This window comes from Chenopodium quinoa, unplaced genomic scaffold (genome assembly GCF_001683475.1).
Source record: "Chenopodium quinoa cultivar QQ74 unplaced genomic scaffold, ASM168347v1, whole genome shotgun sequence".
NCBI classification, from domain to species: Eukaryota; Viridiplantae; Streptophyta; class Magnoliopsida; order Caryophyllales; family Amaranthaceae; genus Chenopodium; species Chenopodium quinoa.
In genome coordinates this window covers 7,192,623-7,214,472 of record NW_018745024.1, presented here as the reverse complement: position 1 = coordinate 7,214,472, position 21,850 = coordinate 7,192,623, and the positions used below count along the sequence as shown (strand labels likewise).

General features: G+C 31.1%; 1 protein-coding gene across 1 annotated transcript; it reads right to left on the bottom strand.

Moving 5' to 3' along the window:
* Nucleotides 1-9,724: 9,724 nt before the first annotated feature.
* LOC110708439 (auxin-responsive protein IAA16-like) lies at nucleotides 9,725-13,033 on the bottom strand. Its single transcript, XM_021886567.1, has 5 exons — nucleotides 12,514-13,033; nucleotides 10,658-10,902; nucleotides 10,406-10,541; nucleotides 10,173-10,234; nucleotides 9,725-10,052 (listed from the first exon to the last, which is right to left on the bottom strand). Exons 1-5 carry the CDS (start codon nucleotides 12,879-12,881, stop codon nucleotides 10,015-10,017), a joined length of 849 nt encoding a protein of 282 aa, XP_021742259.1. The 5' UTR covers nucleotides 12,882-13,033; the 3' UTR covers nucleotides 9,725-10,014.
* Between the last annotated feature and the right edge of the window lie 8,817 nt (nucleotides 13,034-21,850).

The following is a 21,850-nucleotide window of genomic DNA, read 5'->3' as shown; positions in this document are numbered from 1 at the left end:
AATTGTCAAAGATCATCGAAGTTGAGGAAAAACAATTAATAGGAATTGGGGGGATTGCATTTTGGTACTATCCTTAGTGTTATCCAAAGTCCTAGTTTGTTAAAACTCGACTTCGTTCTGTTTGTTGAAATAAAACAATTATTGATTAAAAGCAAGATAAGATTAGATAAAAACTCAACAAATAAACTTTGACTAAATTAAAATTTTCAAGTCCTAGTCAATATAAAATAAGTTTCAAGTCAAAAAAGATGGGCTAACTCTTCAAATTGCTATTATTGGCTGGCTAGATCATGGCCCCAATTTGGGAAATTTCGCATTCCGAATTTCTCCATAAAAATGATGGCTGAAATAGCTAACCAAGATTCCAAGAGCATGTGAAGTATTCCCTTCATATTTATATATGTTTATTCCATTAATCTTTTTTTTTTATTCCCTTCATATTTATATTTTATATGTTTATTCCATTTAATATTTTTTTTAATCGATAAAATACGAGAAGGGCTCCATCTTGTCATAGGAATGGGGCGATGAGGATTTGAACTCCCACCACTTGAGGGTGAGATGGAGGGATGGAATAACCATCCCTCCATCTCCTAGTTCCTCCCTCTATTTATTCCATTATGCAAAATGCATTATGAATGTAATAAGAATTGAACCAAAATAATACAAGTAAATAAGTGTAATTTTGTCCTTTTTGAATGTATGCAAGTGGAATTAATGTGTGGATATGACATATAAGGAAATGGGACAATTGTAGCCTTTGTAGGACATCCCAAAATGAACTAAGATTTGGGATGGGTTCAAATTGGTTTATCTTGTTTAATAATTTTTTTTTTCTTTTTTGAAAGATATCTTGTTTAAGATTAAAATGGTATAAATAAGTTGAAATTCCCTCTACTTTAAAATACTTGAAATTGTTGATCAATACATTGCCAATTAAACATACTTCATCCAATATGTATCAATAAAAGATAATTAATCCAATTAATATACTTGGAAGTTAATAATTTTTACATATTCAAACGGTAATCATTGGTAGAGGTGATTATTTGGTCTAAACCAAACATTATCAAATCCACAGGATTATATCCTACACCAATCTTACTTTAATTCTAACCCAAGATGGAAGCTCTTTCTTAGATCATTTTACTCAATGGGTCTTGGCTACATACTAATGTAGCTATTATAGCTTCAACAAGGAAAGACCCGAACGCACGGCCCAAATCAAATACCCATATAATATATTCGTGACCCGCCCAAATCAATTCCACGCTCTATAAAATGAACATTTAGTTTATAAAAATGAACATCTAATAATAAAAAATGAATATGTAAAAAAAATGAACATGTAATACTAAAAAGTGAACATGTTATTAAAAAAATGATCATTTGTGAAAAATGAACATGATTATCATATAATCATATATTTGCTAGACTACGACCTTAAAAACGAACATTTAGTAAAAAAAAATGAACACGTAAAAAGAGGAATGTTCAGTAATAAAAAATGAACGCGTAAAAAAACGAACATTTAGTAATAAAAAGTGAACATATCAAATAAAAATTGACCCATTAGTATATTAGAAATGAACATTTATGATACAATCATAAAATAGCTAGACCATACCAAATAAAATGAACATTTCGTAAAAATATATGAGCACATTAAATAAATGATAATTTAGTATAAAAAAAACGTAAAAAAAAATGAACATGTCAAATAATATTATGAACATTTAATATATTAAAATGAACATGATTTCATATATTCATATAGGTTCGAATTCGTTGTATATAATAAATTTACGAAAAATAAAGCTAAAATAAATCGTTAAAATATGTTCATTTTAGTGCACTAAATGTTCATTTTAGTGTACTAAATGTTCATTTTGTACGAACTTGTTCAATTTTAAAGTACTCTGTGTTCATTTTTTACAGAAACTATATATTAGTTCATTTGTAATTATTTTAGCTCTAAAAATTTGGATATCCGCCTTATATCGAATCTTGATATATCATAGAGACAATAATTTTGATCAATAATATGATAGATTTGTAATCACAAATGCAAAATTGATTGAAATCAACAATTTTACAACATTCGCATGCATATTCATAAACACACAAAAGAAATATTAAATTAAATTACCTCAAGATTCATAATCGCGACGAAGATGATGACGATGGAGAATGGTACGGTGGTGACGAATTGGAGAATATCCGGAGTAGGACAAAAAAGTTTAAAGATTAAAGGGAAGTAATAAAGTAAACTTTTAAGGAAAGGGAAAAAAGAGGAGAGTGAAATTTTGAATTGAGAAAATTAATAGAGCTAAGAAAGAAAAAGAGAGATAGAGTTAAAATATAAGGAAGAAAAATACGTATCTTTATTTTTTATGTATAATGTGTTCATATTTAAGTCTGTTGCAGAATTTCCTAAAATCTAAATTAAACATTTGCAACAGCCCAACATCTATATATGCCCAAGTATTCAACATCGCCATCATTGGATTATTTGGATATTGACTAGTTCAGGCTTATTGCAAAGAAGAAAACCTGGACTAAAAAGCCAAGTCACACTGTCATATGGACCACCTCTATTGTAAGAAACATTAATTTTGGAGGAAGTAAAAAGGGAGTGTTGTGAGACAAAACAAAATATCTCACAACTATTAAAAAAATTAAAAAGGTTCAATGAAGAGAGAGAAATGTGGAGAGAGATAGGAAGAGTGAAAAAGGTAGTGTGGGCTCCACTTCACGTGCAAAACGGACAAAAATTTAACAAGACCACTACCATTGAGTCTATATTTTGTTCAACTGAAACTCTAGTTGAATCTTTTTTAGTACCACTGAGACTATATTTTATACCACTGGGAGTGTATTTTGTACCACTGAAGTTCCAGTGGTATGATTTAACAGCTCAATGAGACATCTCTAAAATAACGTCTGAAATGCCTATATTACCCTTGTGAGACATAATTTATTTATCTCACAACCCTCCGTTTGGAACACCTCTTAATTTTGGTAGTCATATTTCCCTATAGTCCTATACTCCTATAGGAATGGTTGAAAATAAAAATACAAAACTATAACCTCGGTTTTTAAAAAAAAAAAATTCGGAGTACCATATTGATGTTTTGCATCATTCATATCAATTTCGATCCCAATATTTCATTTGTATACACAAAACATAACCTGTCATATGTCAAATTGCCAATCTATGCCATTCTTTACCCAAAGATAGAGATGGTAAAAAGTGTAAAGCCCCAGCTAGCTTCCTTCCAACATTTCATCACCTAATTCACAAATTAAAGGTGATCATTGGATGGGCCGTTCAGGCTGGGCCTAAGCCTTACAAATCAGCCCATTAAGCCGGTCCTGGTTGATGTTTGGACCAAAAATGCTTGCTAAACCAGCAAATTTCAACCGGGCCTAACCAACTTTTCTGTCCAAAATAACAACTAAAAAGGTGTAAATTACATGTTCAAGGTCCGCCCAAAAAATTTTACTCCCATGGCTCGCCTAGTCAGACCTATGTTGGTCAGGTCTACCATTAATCAAATAAGCTACTTTGTATTAAGGGTTTGTTTTGTTCAGCTTAATTTCAGTTTAGTTAGTACAGTTTAGTTCCTAATTTCCTTCTCTTCTAAATAATTCATTTTAATTCAGCTTAGTTCAGCTCCTAGTTCAATACAGTTCAGTAAATCAGAATAGGCGCTAAATATATTAACGGTTATAGGTTTATATCTCTATTGTTCGGTATTTCACCATGCAAGTTTTTAAAGTTGATACATCAGATTGTTACTTGAGTATAAAACAGTATTGTGCAACACAAGCTCTTCCTCTTTTTTTTTTTTTTTTTTTTGTGTTAGGGCATTTTATAATATTTTATTTATAGATTCTGCCACGTTCTTAAAACAATAGTGCATACAATCATTGAGTCAATATAGTAATAAAACTAATAATGCAATATGAAGTGAATCTTGCACGAAAGAGAAATCTTAACCCAGCACATACAATATGAACACAAATTAACTCAAACCCAACACAAGAAACACGAACAAAGAACTTCTTTGTTTAAATTGCTGTTGAAAGAATGTCGAAGGGGCCAAAAGGTATAGCCTTATTATTTCAAGGTACCAAAAGGAGTGTATTGCGTTAATATGATTTGTCAAAATATCAACTCAGCTAAATGCCTAAAAGTTATTCCATTTGTGTATAATTATATGGAAAAAATATGAATTCGTGGCCATCCTGTTACGTTAACTCTTAATACCATATCAAAAAAAAAACCAACAAAACAATATTTAAGCTAATTGTTGTAACTTGAAACCTTAAGATTAATTTTATATTCTATCACAATATGTATTGAAGCTTTGAAACACATGGTATAATGATATCATTATCTCTAAGATGGTGGTAGCTTTTTAATCAACAAAAACCCTAATTGAATCAAATGGAATTAGAAACACAAATTAACTCAAACCCAATCTAATATGAGCATATATGTGACATATTGGTCATAATATGCAATTATAAGATTTATAACATAGAGTATTTTGTAATTTGTATGCTATGAACATAAAGTCAAAAAACTTCAAATCGCTCAAAATTGACATGAAACCAAATACAAACGTAGCTCCGTAGCTCTACTGCGAATCCAAATGAAAGTCGAAACAGGACCAAAGGTAGAGCCCACATTTCTAGTTTATTTCAAGGCACAAAAGTGTACATTCTTCTTCCCTATTACATGCCCGAAAAGATGTGATTTGGTTAGTACAAGTATATCTACAAATGTCACCCAAGAACTCGATTAATACAATAAAATCTCCACTTTTGAAGGTTTGATCCTATTAGTACATTAATTTAATACACATCCCTTAAATCAAGTAGTTAATCCTTATTTTAAACAACTATATCAAGCATGCACCGACTTTTGTATTAATGAAAGTAGTTGTCGCATTAAAATGAAACAAAGTATATTAGTACTAATTAATAGTAATAAGAAAGTTGTTACATTAGGAATATATATTAAACAAATAAAATGGAAGACTTTTATTAATGAAATTATATTGTTGTATTAATGATTTATTCTATGATGGACATATCTTTCGTGGATAATTCCGAAGAATAAACGAAAATGAAAAAGTATGTAGCTTTGCTTCCAATTGCAATTTGCAAAACGACTAAATTTATGTACATTATCACATGGCTAGGCTAGCTAAAGTTGTTGTTCCTTAAGAAAATAATTGATGCAAGTTGACATTTTTATTATTCATACACAAGTGGAGCCATTTCAAGGTGAGGTTGGTTGGAGCAATGATGGAATTGTTGGTTTATTTCTCAACAATGCTTTTGGATGTTAAAGGATTATTGAGATATTATACTATTGCTTTTAATTATGTGTGCTTAAAATAATTTGATGTAATTGAGATATTTTTGAAAAAAATTTATTTTTGTATCTCACTTCTTATGTTTAGTCAATTTGTTTGATTGATTGATATTACTTTTACAATGTATGTATGGAGTATTTATTATTAGTTCTTTTTCCGTATTTTATTACTTATTGCTTCATTTGCACTTTTTGTACTATTTATTTGACCTACTTTGACTACTATTTGTAATTTATAGGTACTCAATGGAATCATCTTAATAAATAGATTACGGAGTACTAATTTTCAATTATCATAATTTATACTTATTGATAATTGTAAAAAATTATTGAACAAAAAAATACATCGATATATGTGCCCGGAAAAAATAGAGCAAGTAATAAAATATGGAGAGAGAAGTTAGTTAAAATGAATAGCGTACATATGGTTCTCAAATCACAAACGTTGGTCACTTATTAGTGAACTCCTGTATGTACTTGAATCTTTTTACATAGATGATGGTATTCAATTCCCCTCTCCGTTGTCATAATAATATGCAAAGTATTTGGTATTTCCCTCAAAAGGAAGGTCTACTAATGTTATTTTTCTATGATGTAAACTTCCATTTTGATAAATGCTAGTATCAACTTCATTATATAACATAATACATAATCAAATTGTTGATGCAAAATCAATACTCAATTACTTCCTCTGTTCTTTTTTACTTGACCTGTTTCTTTTATCACGCTTGCCAATGTAAAACTTCAACGATTAATAACTTTAATTCTTCATAAGTAAAAATTATAAAAGTTATATATTATGATAGTACTTCTTGAGATGAATTCAAAAATATCCAACATGAACATTTTTTTCCTTACAAATTATTCACAAAAGACGGTCAAAGGAGGAGTGGTGAATAGTATAAAAGTCAAAGCGGGTCAAGTAAAAAATAACGGAGGAAGTATATTAATACGCAAGATTAAAAAAAAAGATAATAGTATATATAACATCATATCATCCCACGGAAGTTGGTTATCGATTCACATTGACAAATTAAACTTACTTAATTAGGGCATGTTCTTTTCAGATTATTTTCAGTTCAGTTCAGTTCTTAATTTCTTTCTCTCATAAAATATTATGTTCAATTCAGATCAGCTCAGTTCAGCCAATCAGAACAGATCCTTAGCATATTATCATAGCTTGCTCGCTCGATTAAACTCAAAACTTCTATATATAGCATATACAATGTATATTGAAACAAGGGTTGCATCACCATCATCAAAGGAGCATATTTAGGGAAGAAAAAAAGAGCTAGTTTATATGAATCCATGATACTCCGAATATTCAAAAATTAATCTTGTATGTACCTAGTAATTTTATTTATGTAGATGCTAAGCTTAAACTTAACAACCACGAAAGCTTAAGTAGCATTTCTTTGAACCTTTGCGATCGAATCATTCATCGTCATGTATGGATTCAACAATTCATCTAGTATATTACTACTCCTTACATATCAAAGTAGACAAGTAGTCATAACACTTATCAATGCATAATGTTTTAGAAGAGTTTATATATGTGTGATATTTAAGTTACATACTGTTATTTTAAGGGGCTTGTGTGTCTGATGGAAAGTTTTAAAACTATATTAGGACAAATTGAGTACTTAATTGACCTAGTTATACAAATTTTTAACGTACTTATCTTTTAGTTTTTAAAATTGCTAACTTTGGAGCATTTTCTTTCTTTTTTAAAAAATTTAAGATAAGGGAGGATCCCTTCCTATAACAGTAGGGGATGAGGAGTTGAACCCAGGCCAGGTCACATCTGAGGGAGATGGAGGGACTAACCATCCCTCCCCTCTTCACTCATCATTTTTCCTTTGTTTAATAACATCCGCTCCAACACCATGAAATTCGCTTATCACACATTATCGTGATTACATTTATTTTGATTATATTCTTCTCAAGTTATTAATGTACTTCATACATTTCTAAAATAGGAATGAATCAAATTTTGCGCTAAGGACTTGTTCTCTTCATCTTAATTTCAATTCAGTTTAGTTTAATTCCTGATTTCCTTCTTTCATAAACAATGCAATTCAGTTCAATTCAGTAAATCAAATCAAGTCCTTACACACATTTTTATACAATTGGTAGGATTTATATTAAAGGAAAACACAATCATTCAGGATCTTATTGGATTATTATTGTTATTTTTAGATTCGTCTCAATATGTTATAATTTTAAATTTATAAAATTTTGGTTAATACATATGGTTTAGTTAAAGATATTGATATTCAAACATAAATATAAGTTTTGAATATCAATGCAAAGTCAAATAAAAATGAACAACAAAATGAAACAAGGGAATATTTGACAACTACTCTGTGTATATTGAGAGTTTGAGACAGTTCTACCAAGTATAAAAATTACTAACTTTAGCTTAATCAAAGTGTTATATGTAGATGGTGTATGTTAATTACGGGTCTGGGCTGCATCCGTTACGGGAGAGTGCAAGTCCACCACTTTACAAGATCAAGGAGGTTCCATTTCAAAAGCATATGGCAATGAGGGGAGTAGCCCCTTAGCATTATATTGTTGTGGTAATTTTTGAATTCTTTCAATGTGGGGTTCCATTACCACTACACTCCCCCTTTAGTGTTTTTAGTGTGGGACAAGAGAATGCTCACATGTGGGTTGATTCTGGATTCAACACTCCCCTTCACATGTGAGTTGTCCATAATTTTTGTCCCAATATATTTTAGTCATTAAGGCCTCAATCGTGAGATCGTGAACCTAACTGGCTCTGATACCATGTTAAATCAGGTCTAATTAACCGGGAGAGTGTAAGTCCACTACTTTTCAAGACCAATGAGATTACACTTCAAAACCATATGACAATGAGGGCAGTAACCCCTTAGTATTATATTATGGTGGTAACTCTTAAATTCTTTCAGTTTGAGATTCCATTATCACTACACTCCCCCTTTAGTGTTTAAGTGTGAGACAAAAGAATGCTCACATATGGGTTTGTTCCTGGACTCAACAATGTAAAAGTCAAACAAATATAGCAATTTAACAATAGGAGGAAAAAAAAACTCCATAAAACAATACTCTAACCTTTTAATTTTGTTCCTCGGCTATTTCCAAGGTCATGTGCAAAATCTTTAATTGCGAAGCATGTGTTTGCAAAAGTAATAAGATGTTGACATTTTGTAAAAACACTTGTTGAAACAAATATTTCTTAGCATGTTAGCAAAAGTTTCGCTCTTCAACTTAAAATATAGACAAATAATTATATGAATAGAATAATAAATGATTTAAGGAAACCACATAAATCGGGTAAACAACAACATGATGCAATAACGAATGGGAACGGATGAACGGAATGGGAACACGAAGAACGAAGGAAGTAGGAAGTACTCCGTACATAAGCACAAATTCACAATCCAGACATTATACATTGTACGTGAATTACACTACTTCCTCGGGTAACCTTAGATCCGGGATGGGAATACGAAAATGGAATAATAATGAATAAAATAAAAACTACCCCTGGCTCAAATTACTCGTAAATTTAAAATATTTTAAATCTCACAAATAATACTCTAAAATTACGAGTAATTTGAACCGTAGTAATAAAAATATACTCCGTATTACAAAACCTTGATAATAACAAATGAAAAATGATCCAACAAAAATTTATATGACCAAACATTAAGCACATGGACTAGGTCCAAAAGAAACCAAATTTCACGGATCATAATCACTATTGTCTCCATTATTGCTAGCAATTCCAATAAATTTATACTTTTTCTAGGTTGTCTATTCTGTATTTAGACCAGAGTATCTCATTTAAAGATTTTCATGATTTTTGGGAACAAAAACAAGCTAACTGCAGACAAACTCATTATGCCCACATCACAATTAGTCTTAATTTTTCATTTTTATAAATTTAATTATGATTATATTACAAAAATATGCTAGCTCATGCTTGTAGACTTGTCCATTTCGAATCTCTAAATTATTTGTTTATGTAATTGTGATTAAACTTATCCTAATTTATTTAATTAATTATTGCTTTTATAGTTTTATTAGTGGTTTAATTATGACACAACACACTGCGTCGACAACTTTTGATGCGCAGTTGTTGATAATTTAATACTCCGTACTCTGTAATTAATAAACTTTGTCCAAGAAAAACTATTTAACAATAATTTTTTGATTTGAAATTTTCAAGACGTATTATTTTATCAAAGATTAGCAAACGTCAAGAGATTTGATTGGAGGATTAGTTTATCTACAATTAATATTGTGGAAAATAGTTATTCTACAATAGTATACTCAACAATAAAATGAAAGAAGCATAAAATAATTTATATAATCATTTGACAACTTTTCTTCACATAATTTTCAAGAAACGTTAACCAAAAATATTACACCATCCAGACATCTTGCTCGATCCCTCTCGAGCCGGTCTGCCTTCCCATCACTATTAAAATTTTTATATAAGGCTTTCTTTTTAACACTAAGCCAAAAAAAAAAAAAAAAAAAAAAAAAATTAAAAAAAAAAAGGAAAAGAAAATTAAGAACAAGTTTTACATTTGACACAAGTTGTGCAAACATTCAACATCATAAAAATATCTTCAAGTTCTATTCTTGCACTTCTCAACCGCCCTTGGTGCTGCAATTAAGCAAGAAATTAAGTTAATTATTGTTAATTATACACCATAAAATCAATCTTAACGCATATAATTATCTTAAATTATCAATCAAGTAATTAGCAAGTTTTTCAGGGACAAACCTAGTCCAATGGCTTCTGATCCCTTCATTATACGAAGACGTTTGCATGATCCGACGAACATCCTGTTTTACACAAAGATGATCCAATTAGTCATTAGTTCATTACGCCTTATAAAGACATGTAAAATTTATTACAGGAACACCACGTGACAATGCTATCTCGTGTTTAAATGAACCTCTAAGGCTCTAACCAAACAAGTAAAAATATTGTGGATAAAAGCTTGAGAAACTTACTCCCATGGAACATCGCCGACAAGCATCCAATCACCATCTTTATCTTCATAAGTAGGGACGTAATCAGAACCATTTAGAAGATCAATCAATTTGCTTTCATTCATGAAATCCTTCATTCCATTTGATCCGCAATTACCTTCATTAATGTACCCATTTAACATAATTAGCTCAATTGTATCACATCATAGCTATATAAAATTATAACCAAAGTCAATATTAATCATAAAGATTAGGGGTTAAAAAGTATTATACCTATTGTAAAGGAGCTGAACATTTTGCCTAAGGCATCAGAAAGTTCTTGATAACTCTTGTATAATTTCAAGTCCACCTTTCGTAGGTAAGGTGCACCGTCCATGCTAACCTTCACAAACGCGGCACTTGTGGCCGCGTTGTTAGAAGATTTCTGGTCAGCTTGCTCATCTGAGCTCTTCTTTTGGGTCGTGGCTACGATGTTCTTCCTGAACGCACGAACGGGTGGCCAACCTACAACTTGTGTCCTGAATAAGAAGAAATTTTGGATGATTAATTTACTTGTATATGCTTGTTTACTCGATTAGACTAGACCACTTTGATTTTCTTCGTTAGAATTAGAAAAATAAACAAGTTTTTGACTAAAACAAGGTTTTGGTACGCCTAATTTCATTGTCGAAACCAAACATTGACCAAATTTAATTAGGTTTTTTCCTCTAGTAACACGTTTGAATATACGAGTAGTTGCAAAAATGACGATTGTTTCATGCTTTGAGGTCGTAATTCAAGTACAAATATTAATTTACTATGTTCCCTAACAATAGACCAAGCTTAGAAAAACAATATTTGACCATTAATAGTCAAGGTAAATGTTTACCTAATAATAAATTTATCAAAAAACTAAAAGAAATTCGTTATGCACCGCCCATACGTCATATGATTGATCCTTTTGTTATACTGTCTCTCAATTCATTCATTTTCCAAAACAAGATCTTGAATACTTGCAAGACGAATTGACTATCCGATTTTTTTCGGATCAAGTCGGAAGTAAAACGGTTTCACACGAACTTATTATGAGACATTAAAAGTTACCCGAGTAAACAACCTCGACATCTTAACTACCTAGAGATTTACATTTACCCCAAGTTAAACCCAACACTCAACAGACAGAATCCAACAGGATCAAGCAATCAAAAGAAGAGCAGTAAAACAGTAAATCTAACACGGTAAAAAAAAAAACCGCACGGGTAAAAGGGGACCAAACTTCATAACAACAGATGTAAAGCATTAAAACCAAACGTTTAAAAGTTGAATAAAAATAAATAAGGACGTGTTTGGTGGGTAAATAAAAATTAAAAAAATAAAAATAAAGAAAAGAAAAGAAAAAGGCAAAGATTCCAAATGTTGGGTGTAATTTAGTGCTTGAATAGCCGACAGCAAATGAGACCTTTGATAGACGGAATTGTCATTTTCCCTAATAAACAAACAAGACGCAACACTAACAGACGAATTTCTGACTCTTTTTTCTTTTCTTTTTTATAATTTTATTTATTTATTTTTTTGGGTTAGCAAAGTCGTCTCCTTTCTTTGTGCATGTGTGTAAAAAATAACAGTCTCGTGTTTAACCGTCTACTAACTCACCCACACGTGGCTCCTACCAAAGTCACACTTTTTTTACCTAACTTTTCCATCCTTTTTTTCACAAATTTTGGCTAATCTTGGATTAGAGATTCATGAATTTTGCATGTTTATTTTGTTGCAGAATTATATTTCTCACAATTTCATGGTTTCTACCACTTTTAAGATAAGATTTTCCATCTTTTTCTGAAGATTATTGGTAAAGATATATTGACTGATAGAAAATAGCATAACACAGAGAATTTAAATTCTAAACTTAAGTGACACTAGAAATATTAACCAACTAAAGTAGTTTACATCTAAATCCCGATTCATGCGTAGGATGGGATAACTCTGCCAACTAACAACTTGCAATAAAATATAAAAAAAAATATCATTTAACCCATATAATAACTTAATAAAGCCTTAATTTGTTAAATTTCTTTACCATATACTTTATTTTACGAAATTAAATGTACCAAAACTATAAAAAAAAAAAAAATAAGAATAAGAAAACTTACTTAGCAGCAGGGGGTTTAGCAGGATCAGCAGCGGTAGAAGTAGTCTTAGCACTAACATCAGCACTAACTTTATCCTTCAACTTTTGATCACCTTGTTCCGCCTTGGTATCCTTTACTGAGGCGGAAGAAGTGGTGGTGGAGGTGGTGGTTGTGGTAGTGGTCTTAGTCGAAGTCGAAAGATTAAGCTTCAAATCAACATTGGAGTCAACTTCAGTCTCACAAAATCCTCTTTTACCATTATTATTCTTCGCTAGCTGATCCGCTAGTTGTTCACAAGATCCACCGGGAAGTCCGAGCCCGAGTCCGAGTCTAAGCTCCGTCTCTTCGAAATTAATCGTACTGTACTTGTCTCTTTCAGTACTCAACATCTTGATGATCTGATCTCACCTTTTTACAAATCAAATGAATGATTTTCCAAAGTGTGAGAATTTCGGTTTATGAATTAATTTTTTTTAAAAAAAAAAATTGATGATTTTTGTTGTTTGGTTGAAGAGAGAGAAAAAAGAAGAAGGGTTGGGTGTGAGTGAAGAGGAGTGATAATATAAGGAAATTGGGAAACAAGAAGGGAACTAGCAAAACGATTAGGATGATGACACGTGTTATGATGGATTCAATGGACGGTTGTCCTGAAATTAGTGAGGAAAATGACGTAAACAATGATGTCAAATATAATAATATTTTATTATTAATTTAAAAAAAGTGCGGAAGAGAAGGAGAGGTGTTTGGGGTAGTGGACAATGCATATTGCATTTGGCTAGTTGGCTTTTTGTTTGCCATTAACCTACACTATTTGATGCTTTAAGGAAACCTCCATATTTTGATTTATTTTAATTATTAATCTTGCTTAAGCATTTTTTAAATTTTAATTTAATATAATTTTTTTGGGGGGTTTGCTTCAAGATTGTTAGCCAATTAGAGAGCACAAGGTAAAGTGGAGGATAAGATTAGTTTTTTTCTCGAGATGTGATGAGTTTAACAATATTGTATACAGTACATGAATTTATATTTAATGGTTTGATTGTGGTAAGCTACGAGCTACTCCCTTCATCTTATAGTCTATTCTGATTTACTGAAATGAGCTGAGCTGAATTAATTGGAGCTGAACTGAACCGAATAGAACTGAATTGAATTATTTATGAAAAAAAAAATTAGGAGCTGAACTAAACTAAACTAAACTAAACTAATTGGAGCTGAAGTGAACTGAAGTTAAGCTGAAGAGAACAAGCCCTTAGTTTAGTTTCTCTACCTTACTTTAATTTATCTCCTCTATACTATAGTAACAAGTCTTTTAGTGATTGTATTGCTCGATATCCATATCCATGAGAAATAAATGTTTTTAAGAAGTAAAAAAAATGTTGATTTATTCACACACCGTACAAAAAAGGTCTGTAATTAATTCAAAATGTCAATTGCCTATGTGAATGTCTTCCATGGTTTGTCAAATTTCTCAATGGAGATTAGAATTTCATAACTAAATGATGATCAACCGAATAGTTTCTTGTATAACCTATGAAAAATATTGTTTCCAAATCCTATGTTTAGACAAAAGACAAAATTAGATAAATTTCTTTCTAAATTTGAGCTCCATAAGACCATAACTAACTAAAATTTGTAACAGTTACACTCACTCTGCTTCTGAAATTTCTACGCACTTTATAGTTACACAGTCTCCAATGTGCATATTTAACCACTAATATCTTTAACTATGCAAAACTGAAACTTATAAAAAGTTGATATTTGAAAATTTTATACTAGAACGAATCTAATAAGATCTCGCATGGGTTTTTTTTTTTCTTCTTTTTGTACAATTCATAAAATATGTTCAAAGTTATTTTATTTTGACAAAATGAATAGTAGGTAAGTTGAACTTTTTTTTTTGGAAGGGAAGGTAAGTTGAACTTTTAGAATTGTATGGAGTTAGGGCCTGTTCACATTTACTTAAGTTCAGTTCAGTTCAGCTCTAATAAGTTCAGTTTAGCTCCAATCAGTTCAGTCTAGCTCAGCTCTTAATTTTTCCTCTCTCATAAAATATTCATTTCAGCTCAATTCAGTTCAGTTCAGCTTCAATCAGTTCAGTTCAACTCAATTCAACAAATGTGAATAGGCCCTTAGTATCATTTTGATAGTACACATATATATTTTGTAGTTTATTCACCAAGTTACTTATTTTCCAATAAAATTTATTCTTTGGGGAATTTACTTTAATGTCATGCATGTGAAATATTAGTGTGACCAAATCAATTAAGACCTTTTTTTTTTCTTCTTCTTCTTCTTTTTTTTTTTTTTTTTTTTTTTACGGGAATTAAGACCTAATTCTAAGTTAGCATATTACACTGAAGTAGCTAGTTTTATAGCATTGATACTTCCATTAGGATAAGGATAAGCACTTAGGGACAATAATAACATTATTACAATTGACACTTATCAAAGTATATTAGTGAGTTATTTAATTATCAATTACATAATACTTCTTTTACTATCATTAAATTGCAACATTTTAAATAAATTATATTCATTGAAACTAAAATTATAGATATTACTAATTAAATAAGGCCGGGGACTAGCTAAAATAACTATATTTATTGAAACTGAATTTTACTAATTAAATGAATGCTAAACATATTATTTTAAGATATAAGAGAATAAAGCCAAAACTTAATTTTGTTGAATTTAGCTATTGCTGGTGAAACTTTGTTCTTGAAATTTTGGTATTGATGTACTTTTTTTGGATTAATTTCACTTAATTTGATAAATTTTATTTTTTACTCCGTACTCTATATTTAACTAACTTAACCTATTTTTATTAAAGCTTATTTTGATAAGATGAAGAAAACATATATGTTTCAAGAATTAAATGAGCAAATGATTTTGGATGTACAGTACACCTGATATACGTAACAAGTTTTGAATTTTTTAGTGTTGCTTTGTTATTTTGCAAAATATTTTTTTGGATTAATATGTGTATTAAGTTCAAGAGAAGCTACTACTGATGAAAATAAATGTTGAGCACATATACTTGTTACAAAAACAAGATACTCTCTCCGTATTTTTTAAGTGTTACAGTTTGACCGGCACATAGTTTTAAACAATTTGATTGACTTAAATAAGATAAGAGGTAAGTGGGGTAGTTAGAGTATTAAAAAATTATAAAAGTTTGATAGTGGGGTTAATAATTTATTGAAAAGTAATGAATATGAGAGGAAATATATAATAATAAAAAAAATGGGTTTGAGCAGGGACCATAAGAGAATAGAGATATAATATTCTAATGTAGCTTTTTACCAAAAAAAAAAAAAAGTGTAACACTTATTAAAACACGGCCGGATTTGGTTCGTATAACACTTATTAAAACATGGAAGGAGTAGATAAACATTTACTTCCTTAATCAATTCATAAATTAAGTATAATGAAATGAAAGACATAAAGGGAAAAAATACAACTTCTTTTTTTTTTTTTACAAGAGATAATACAAATAACTTTAATACATATTAAGTAATTGACTTGTTAGAGATTCCAAATTTTCAATATTAAATTGATATCATTTATAAAATGATCGTAATATAGGAAAAGTAATAATGCATAATAACCGTAGATCAAATATCATCCAAACCAACCATAAAAAAGGTAATAATCTATTTGTTTATCTATAAATTTAGTTAGCCAATTAAGAGATATGTTATTATAGAATTCGTTAAGCTTCATTTCCAAATGGCAAATGCTAATTATCATCAAATTGACCTCTTTTCATATGCTTTGCGATAGACACGCAGATTCTTTTCACTCATTGCAAACACTAATCATGTTTAGAACCCAACCCACAACGTGTCACTTATTAATTGGGCAGTCGTAGACCCAAATTTACTTTATAATTTTTTTTATTTTATTTTTTTCTGAAAAAAAAAGTGGGAACCACCAATAGAAATGGTTAAGGCGCGTAGGGACAGGTCAACTCAAGGAGGGACAAACCATGAGCGGGAGATTCATTGGCAGAGAGGGTGTGTGGGACCCAAAATAAGGGGTGATTTTGGAATTTCACATATGACATTCTGGCATGCTGCCTATCTCCCATCCTTCTCCATGTGCATAAATACCCCCACTATCGATATGGAGTATACTTCGTATTGTAAACCATATCTTAATTCCTAATTACAAGTGTTATCCTTGAAATTTGAAACAATCACATAAAAAATAATAATATTAACACCACTAATAATAATAATAATAATAATAATAGGATAAAAATTAGTTTACTTTTTTTGGGTTCTTATTTGATTTTGGGTTGTATGCCTTTTCTTTGGCAATGCCAGTCTGGAGTATGCTAAGGCATATTGTCTTTTGTCTTGAAAGTTTATGTGCACTTTTGAGGTGGTATTGTGGACATATATGAGGCATCATTACATGGCAATTCCACTTTTTAAGACATCTCAATCTAAATTTCTATGAAAGAAAGAAAAAAAACACACACACACAATTACAACCTCCTTCTAAGTGCCGACTCTAATTCAGTTTGTTCTTCACATGGACCATAGTTCATGCAATATATATAGTATCTAGAAATGAGTTATCAACTATTTCCGATCATTTATCACCATATTTTTGGGGATGAGGAGTGAATTTGAAGCTATGTCAATGCAATTTTTCTTATCTTTTACGGAATAAAGTTTAGAGTGTGTACAATGAGGGAGCTTTGTAAACAAACCTAGTTTCATCGCCACTTGTGACATTTTGGCTTAGTTATTCAAGATTTTACAATTGAGGGTCTGTTCTGATTTCTGAACTAAACTGAATTGAATTGAACTGATTGGAGCTGAATTGAACTGAATCGATTAGAGCTAAACTGAACTGAACTGAACCAAACCAAATAAAGTTAACATGAATTGTTTATAAGAGAAGGAAATAAAGAACTGAAATGAACTGAACTGATTGTAACTGAACTGAACTGAAGCTGAAAAGAATAGCTTCTGAGACTTGAGAGAAGGGCTACCTAAAATTTTCTTATACATACTTGGCCTCCCCACTACAATAACTAATATGTGTAATTTATTTTTAAGTTCAGAAATTTCACCACTAAGGGTCTGTTCTGATTTACTAAACTGAATTGAGCTGAACTGTTTAAGAAATAAGGAAATTAGAAACTGAACTGAACTGAAATTAAGCTGAAGAGAACATGCCCTAAAGCTTTCAAATATTAATGGTACTTAGTTTAATCTTTTAGAATGATATACTTCATGGTCTTCATCCATCTTATAATAATTGCAACATTTTCTTAAAATATAAATATTACAATACTTGCACCACAATATTAAAAAGTTTTCATTAGTTAAAGTCATACTATTATCTTTAATTAAGTTAAATGTAGTCCATAAGCCCTTACATATATATGTGATAGGTTTCAAAAAAAAAAAAAAAAAAAAAAACACTTATGTATGTGTGATAAACCATTTCACAAAGAGGTTTGATTTCAGCATCTATCACATTGGGAGTTATTTATAATTTTGATTTTAACTATATTGTTTAAATTTTAGTTTATCTTACTACCTTTAAAAGACCCAAATTTTTTTGATTCTGCTACCATTTAATGTTTTTTGTTAGGGTTTCGTTAGTGTCAACGTTTAAAATATATATTTTTTTCCCCTCCATTTGTGTTCCAAAAGTTGTTCAGTTAAGGTTTTGGGATCACTTTGACTGTTAAGGCTCCAAATTGTGGTCGAAATTGTGCATAAAAAAGACAAATATCTTGTTTTGCGTATAAAAAAATATCTCGATTTTCATACTAATATATTTTAATTTTTAGACACGCAAAACTTGACACTTACGTTGTTTTTTTTTGCAATTTCGACCTCAAATTGGATATTGAACACTTTAGAGCCAAAATAACCAAAAATCTTAACGGAACAACTTTCGTTACGCAAATTGAGAAAAAAATTGCTTGTAACCTTAGAAGAATGCTCGCTGGCGACCTTATAAGAGCTGCAACGCTCAGGCCACCGGCGGTAGGGGAAAAGTACGGGGGTGGGTTGTGCTCTGTTTGAGGAGAGAAGGCGGAGCCTTTCGAATAGAGTTATTTGAGTTTGTATTTACTAAAAGACATACATAACTATTTGAAGTGCATCTACTATACTAAAATTGTACAAGTACTAACAAAATCATAATTCAGGAGTGGTTCTTGTTAAATCGTGGAAAATTGCCAATAATATTAGGGGCTCGCTAACATATGCGTAAAAAATCTCGCGCCTATCCTTTCCTCTTTAGTATTCGCTACTCTTTTCTAGGGTATCTCAAAAATCTTGGTTGTTTAGGCTGAAAATAGTCTAATTTTTTTGGAAAGTAAACTATTTTTTGACCCTTTTCCCTTAATTTTTTTGATTTTGCAATAGGTTTCAATAAATCTACACATGTAGTGTAGATTTTTCATCCGTATCCCTATGGTAGAGTCGTTAAATTTTGTTATTTAGTTGTTTATTGTTTATGTTTAGGGTTTTTTTTTGTGTGTTAGAGTTTATAAAAAAGGTAATCATCTTTTGCCCTATTGTTAGTTTGTTGTTAAAGATTTGTTCAAGATCGGTTGTATATTCCAGCGTTGTGTGCGAGAGATGTTCCACAGTGCAAGATCTTTTCAACGATCGTAACTTTGATGAAGGAAACCTTAATTTGATTCAATTTTATGTATTTGTTGATTTAGATTGCATTTGTAAATGTAGGATGCCTTTTTATTAATGAATTTATTTGTTTCAAAAAACAAAAAACAAAAACAAAACAAAATCATAATATATAAATACATCTAATTGATACACTAGTAGAAAAAGGAAAATGCCCACCGTTTAATACCCCCTTGTGCCACCGGTTTTGAACCGTTTGGCATTTGAGGGGTGACAATAATCTGTGGAAAGCCACCGGTTCAAAACCAGTGGCAATACATATTTTTATCGGTGGCAATAATGCTACCCGTTTTTTTTTTTTTGGGATTTGCTATAATTTAATTGTTATAGGGAGGTGATATTCTCTGAAAAGCAGTTTTATCATTTAGGTGCTTTCTTGGGTGTTATTGGTCGGTTCTTCTCATGTTTATATGTGAAGCGTTTATCATATGCTTTTTTTTTTTTCTTTTTTCTTTCTGTTTAATCACATTATATTCAACAGTAAATTGTTATTGTAATACAAAAAAAATAAAAATATTATAATTCGACAATGAAATTCAACGGTAAATTGTTATGTATATAAAAATAAAATAAAATTACAACATTAAAAAATGTATTCCAAAATCAAAGTCTTGAATCCTTGTTGCATCAATTAACCCCTGCATCAATTAAAACCCAGAAATTAATAAAACTCACAAAAAAATACAGAAAAAAAAAAAAAACAGTAAACTCATGCATGTACCATAAACCCAGAAAATTCACGAACTCAAAATAATAAAATCAACAAAATCAATCGGAAAATCAACAAAATCAAGCAGAAAATCAAGACTAAAATCCACAATAAATAAATTAAATCTATAAAACCCACCACCGGTTTTTAAAATTTCGAAAAGCAATTAACCCCAAAATTTTCGAAATCAATTAAACTTAGATACCCAGAAAAATCAATTTTGAAAATCAATTAAACGCAAAAAATTTCAAAAGCACCCCCAGAAAATTCCAAAATCAATTAAACCCATCAATTTCGAAGAATATTACAACATTCAAACCCAAAAAAATATTTAACATAAATAATTAAACCCAGAAACCCTAACCTTGAATAATTAAACCCAGAAACATGCACTAACCTCGAATTTGACATGAAAGATAAGCGGAGGATGTTGTTGTTGATGTCGGACTTGGGTGGCGGCGGTGGTTAGTGGCGGTGTTGGTTGTTTTAGGTGGGTGGTGTTTTTAGGTGGGTGGTCAGTACGTAGTCGTTAGAGGTGAGAGAAGGAGAGAGGAGAGAGAAGGAGAGACGAGAGAGATCAGGCGAGATAAGAGGACGGCGGCAGCGGCGGCGGTGGTGATTAGACGAGAGAGCATAGGAGAGAGCATAGGAGAGAGCAGGAGGAGAGGAGAGAGGAGGGAGGATGGTGGGTGAATAAGGGTAGGGTTAGGGTTTATATATGGGGGCTTTTTTTTTTAATGAAATGCCACCGGTTTGGTTCAAGTCAGTGGGAATAATGTTTTTTCCCACCGGTTTGGTTTGAACCGGTGACAAAAACCACTACTCAAAATCAAGGCATTTTGTTAATGAGGCACTTACAGTTACAAGAGAGGATAAAATGTTTAGAGATTATGCTAAAATTGGAAAAGAAGAAGAAAAGAGGAAGTTAGGGAAAAGAAAGGAAAGAGATGGTAGTGAAGATGGTTGTGTTCATAGGTGTATTGGTGTAAAAGATATCCCCAAAAAGGAAAAGGATGTTGATGGCAAATCTTTGAATTCGGAGGAGGGTAAAGTCAACCCTATCGATCAAGAGCGAAGGCCCAACATTATTGATAACAATTCTGATCTGAAGTCAACTTCAGAAACAAAAAACCCAAATCTTACAGGGTCAAGTTATCGGTTTTGTAACCGAAAACGTATTGATTCCTACTTGCATCTCACTCCAACAATGTATGGAGCGATTTCTAAAGGACGGACACTACACTACTATTGCTCTTCCAAGAAGTATTTTATTAGCATCCGAGTACTCGATCCTCCAAAGAAGATGGATTGTGTTGAAACTCAAGAAGTTTTTACACCAATGGAGATTAGTCACCCCCCTGTGAAAGGGCATGATAGGTGTGAAGCAACTCCAAATTTGGCACAAGATGATTCGACCATAGGTATGTTTGATAAAGTGTCATCGTGTGAAAGTACGTAGGTGCCCCTTCCAGTTGCTCCAGTCTACTCCCCATTGAAGTCTGCTGCAAGCCCCAACAACCCCGCTTCTCAGAATTTGAATTTATTGGTTTCTATTTGTCGTTCTAGAGCTAGAAGGATAGAAGGAAAAGTCAATCTCTAAGAAGTTTACTTCTTCTATCTTTACTAACCCTTTGTTTTGCAGGATGAGTGGCTCAAAAAGGAAAGCGTCTTATCCCACCGAACTCCTATGGCTTCCGAATAGAAAGTTGTTATATGGTTCTACCCCTAATGTTTTAGTGTATACTTTAGTTTATGATTAATTTAGAGTTTTGCTGTTGTGAAAAAAAAAAAAGATTTTTAAAAACCGGTGGCTTTAGGGCGGTGCCTTTGATTGAGAACAGAATAAAAGTTTTCTGTTCACACATTGTCACAATAAGTAATTTTTAATTAATTAAAGACGAAATTTAATATAATTCCCTACCAAAAATAGGCTAAAGAATGAAAGAATACACTAAACTAGACTTTTGCA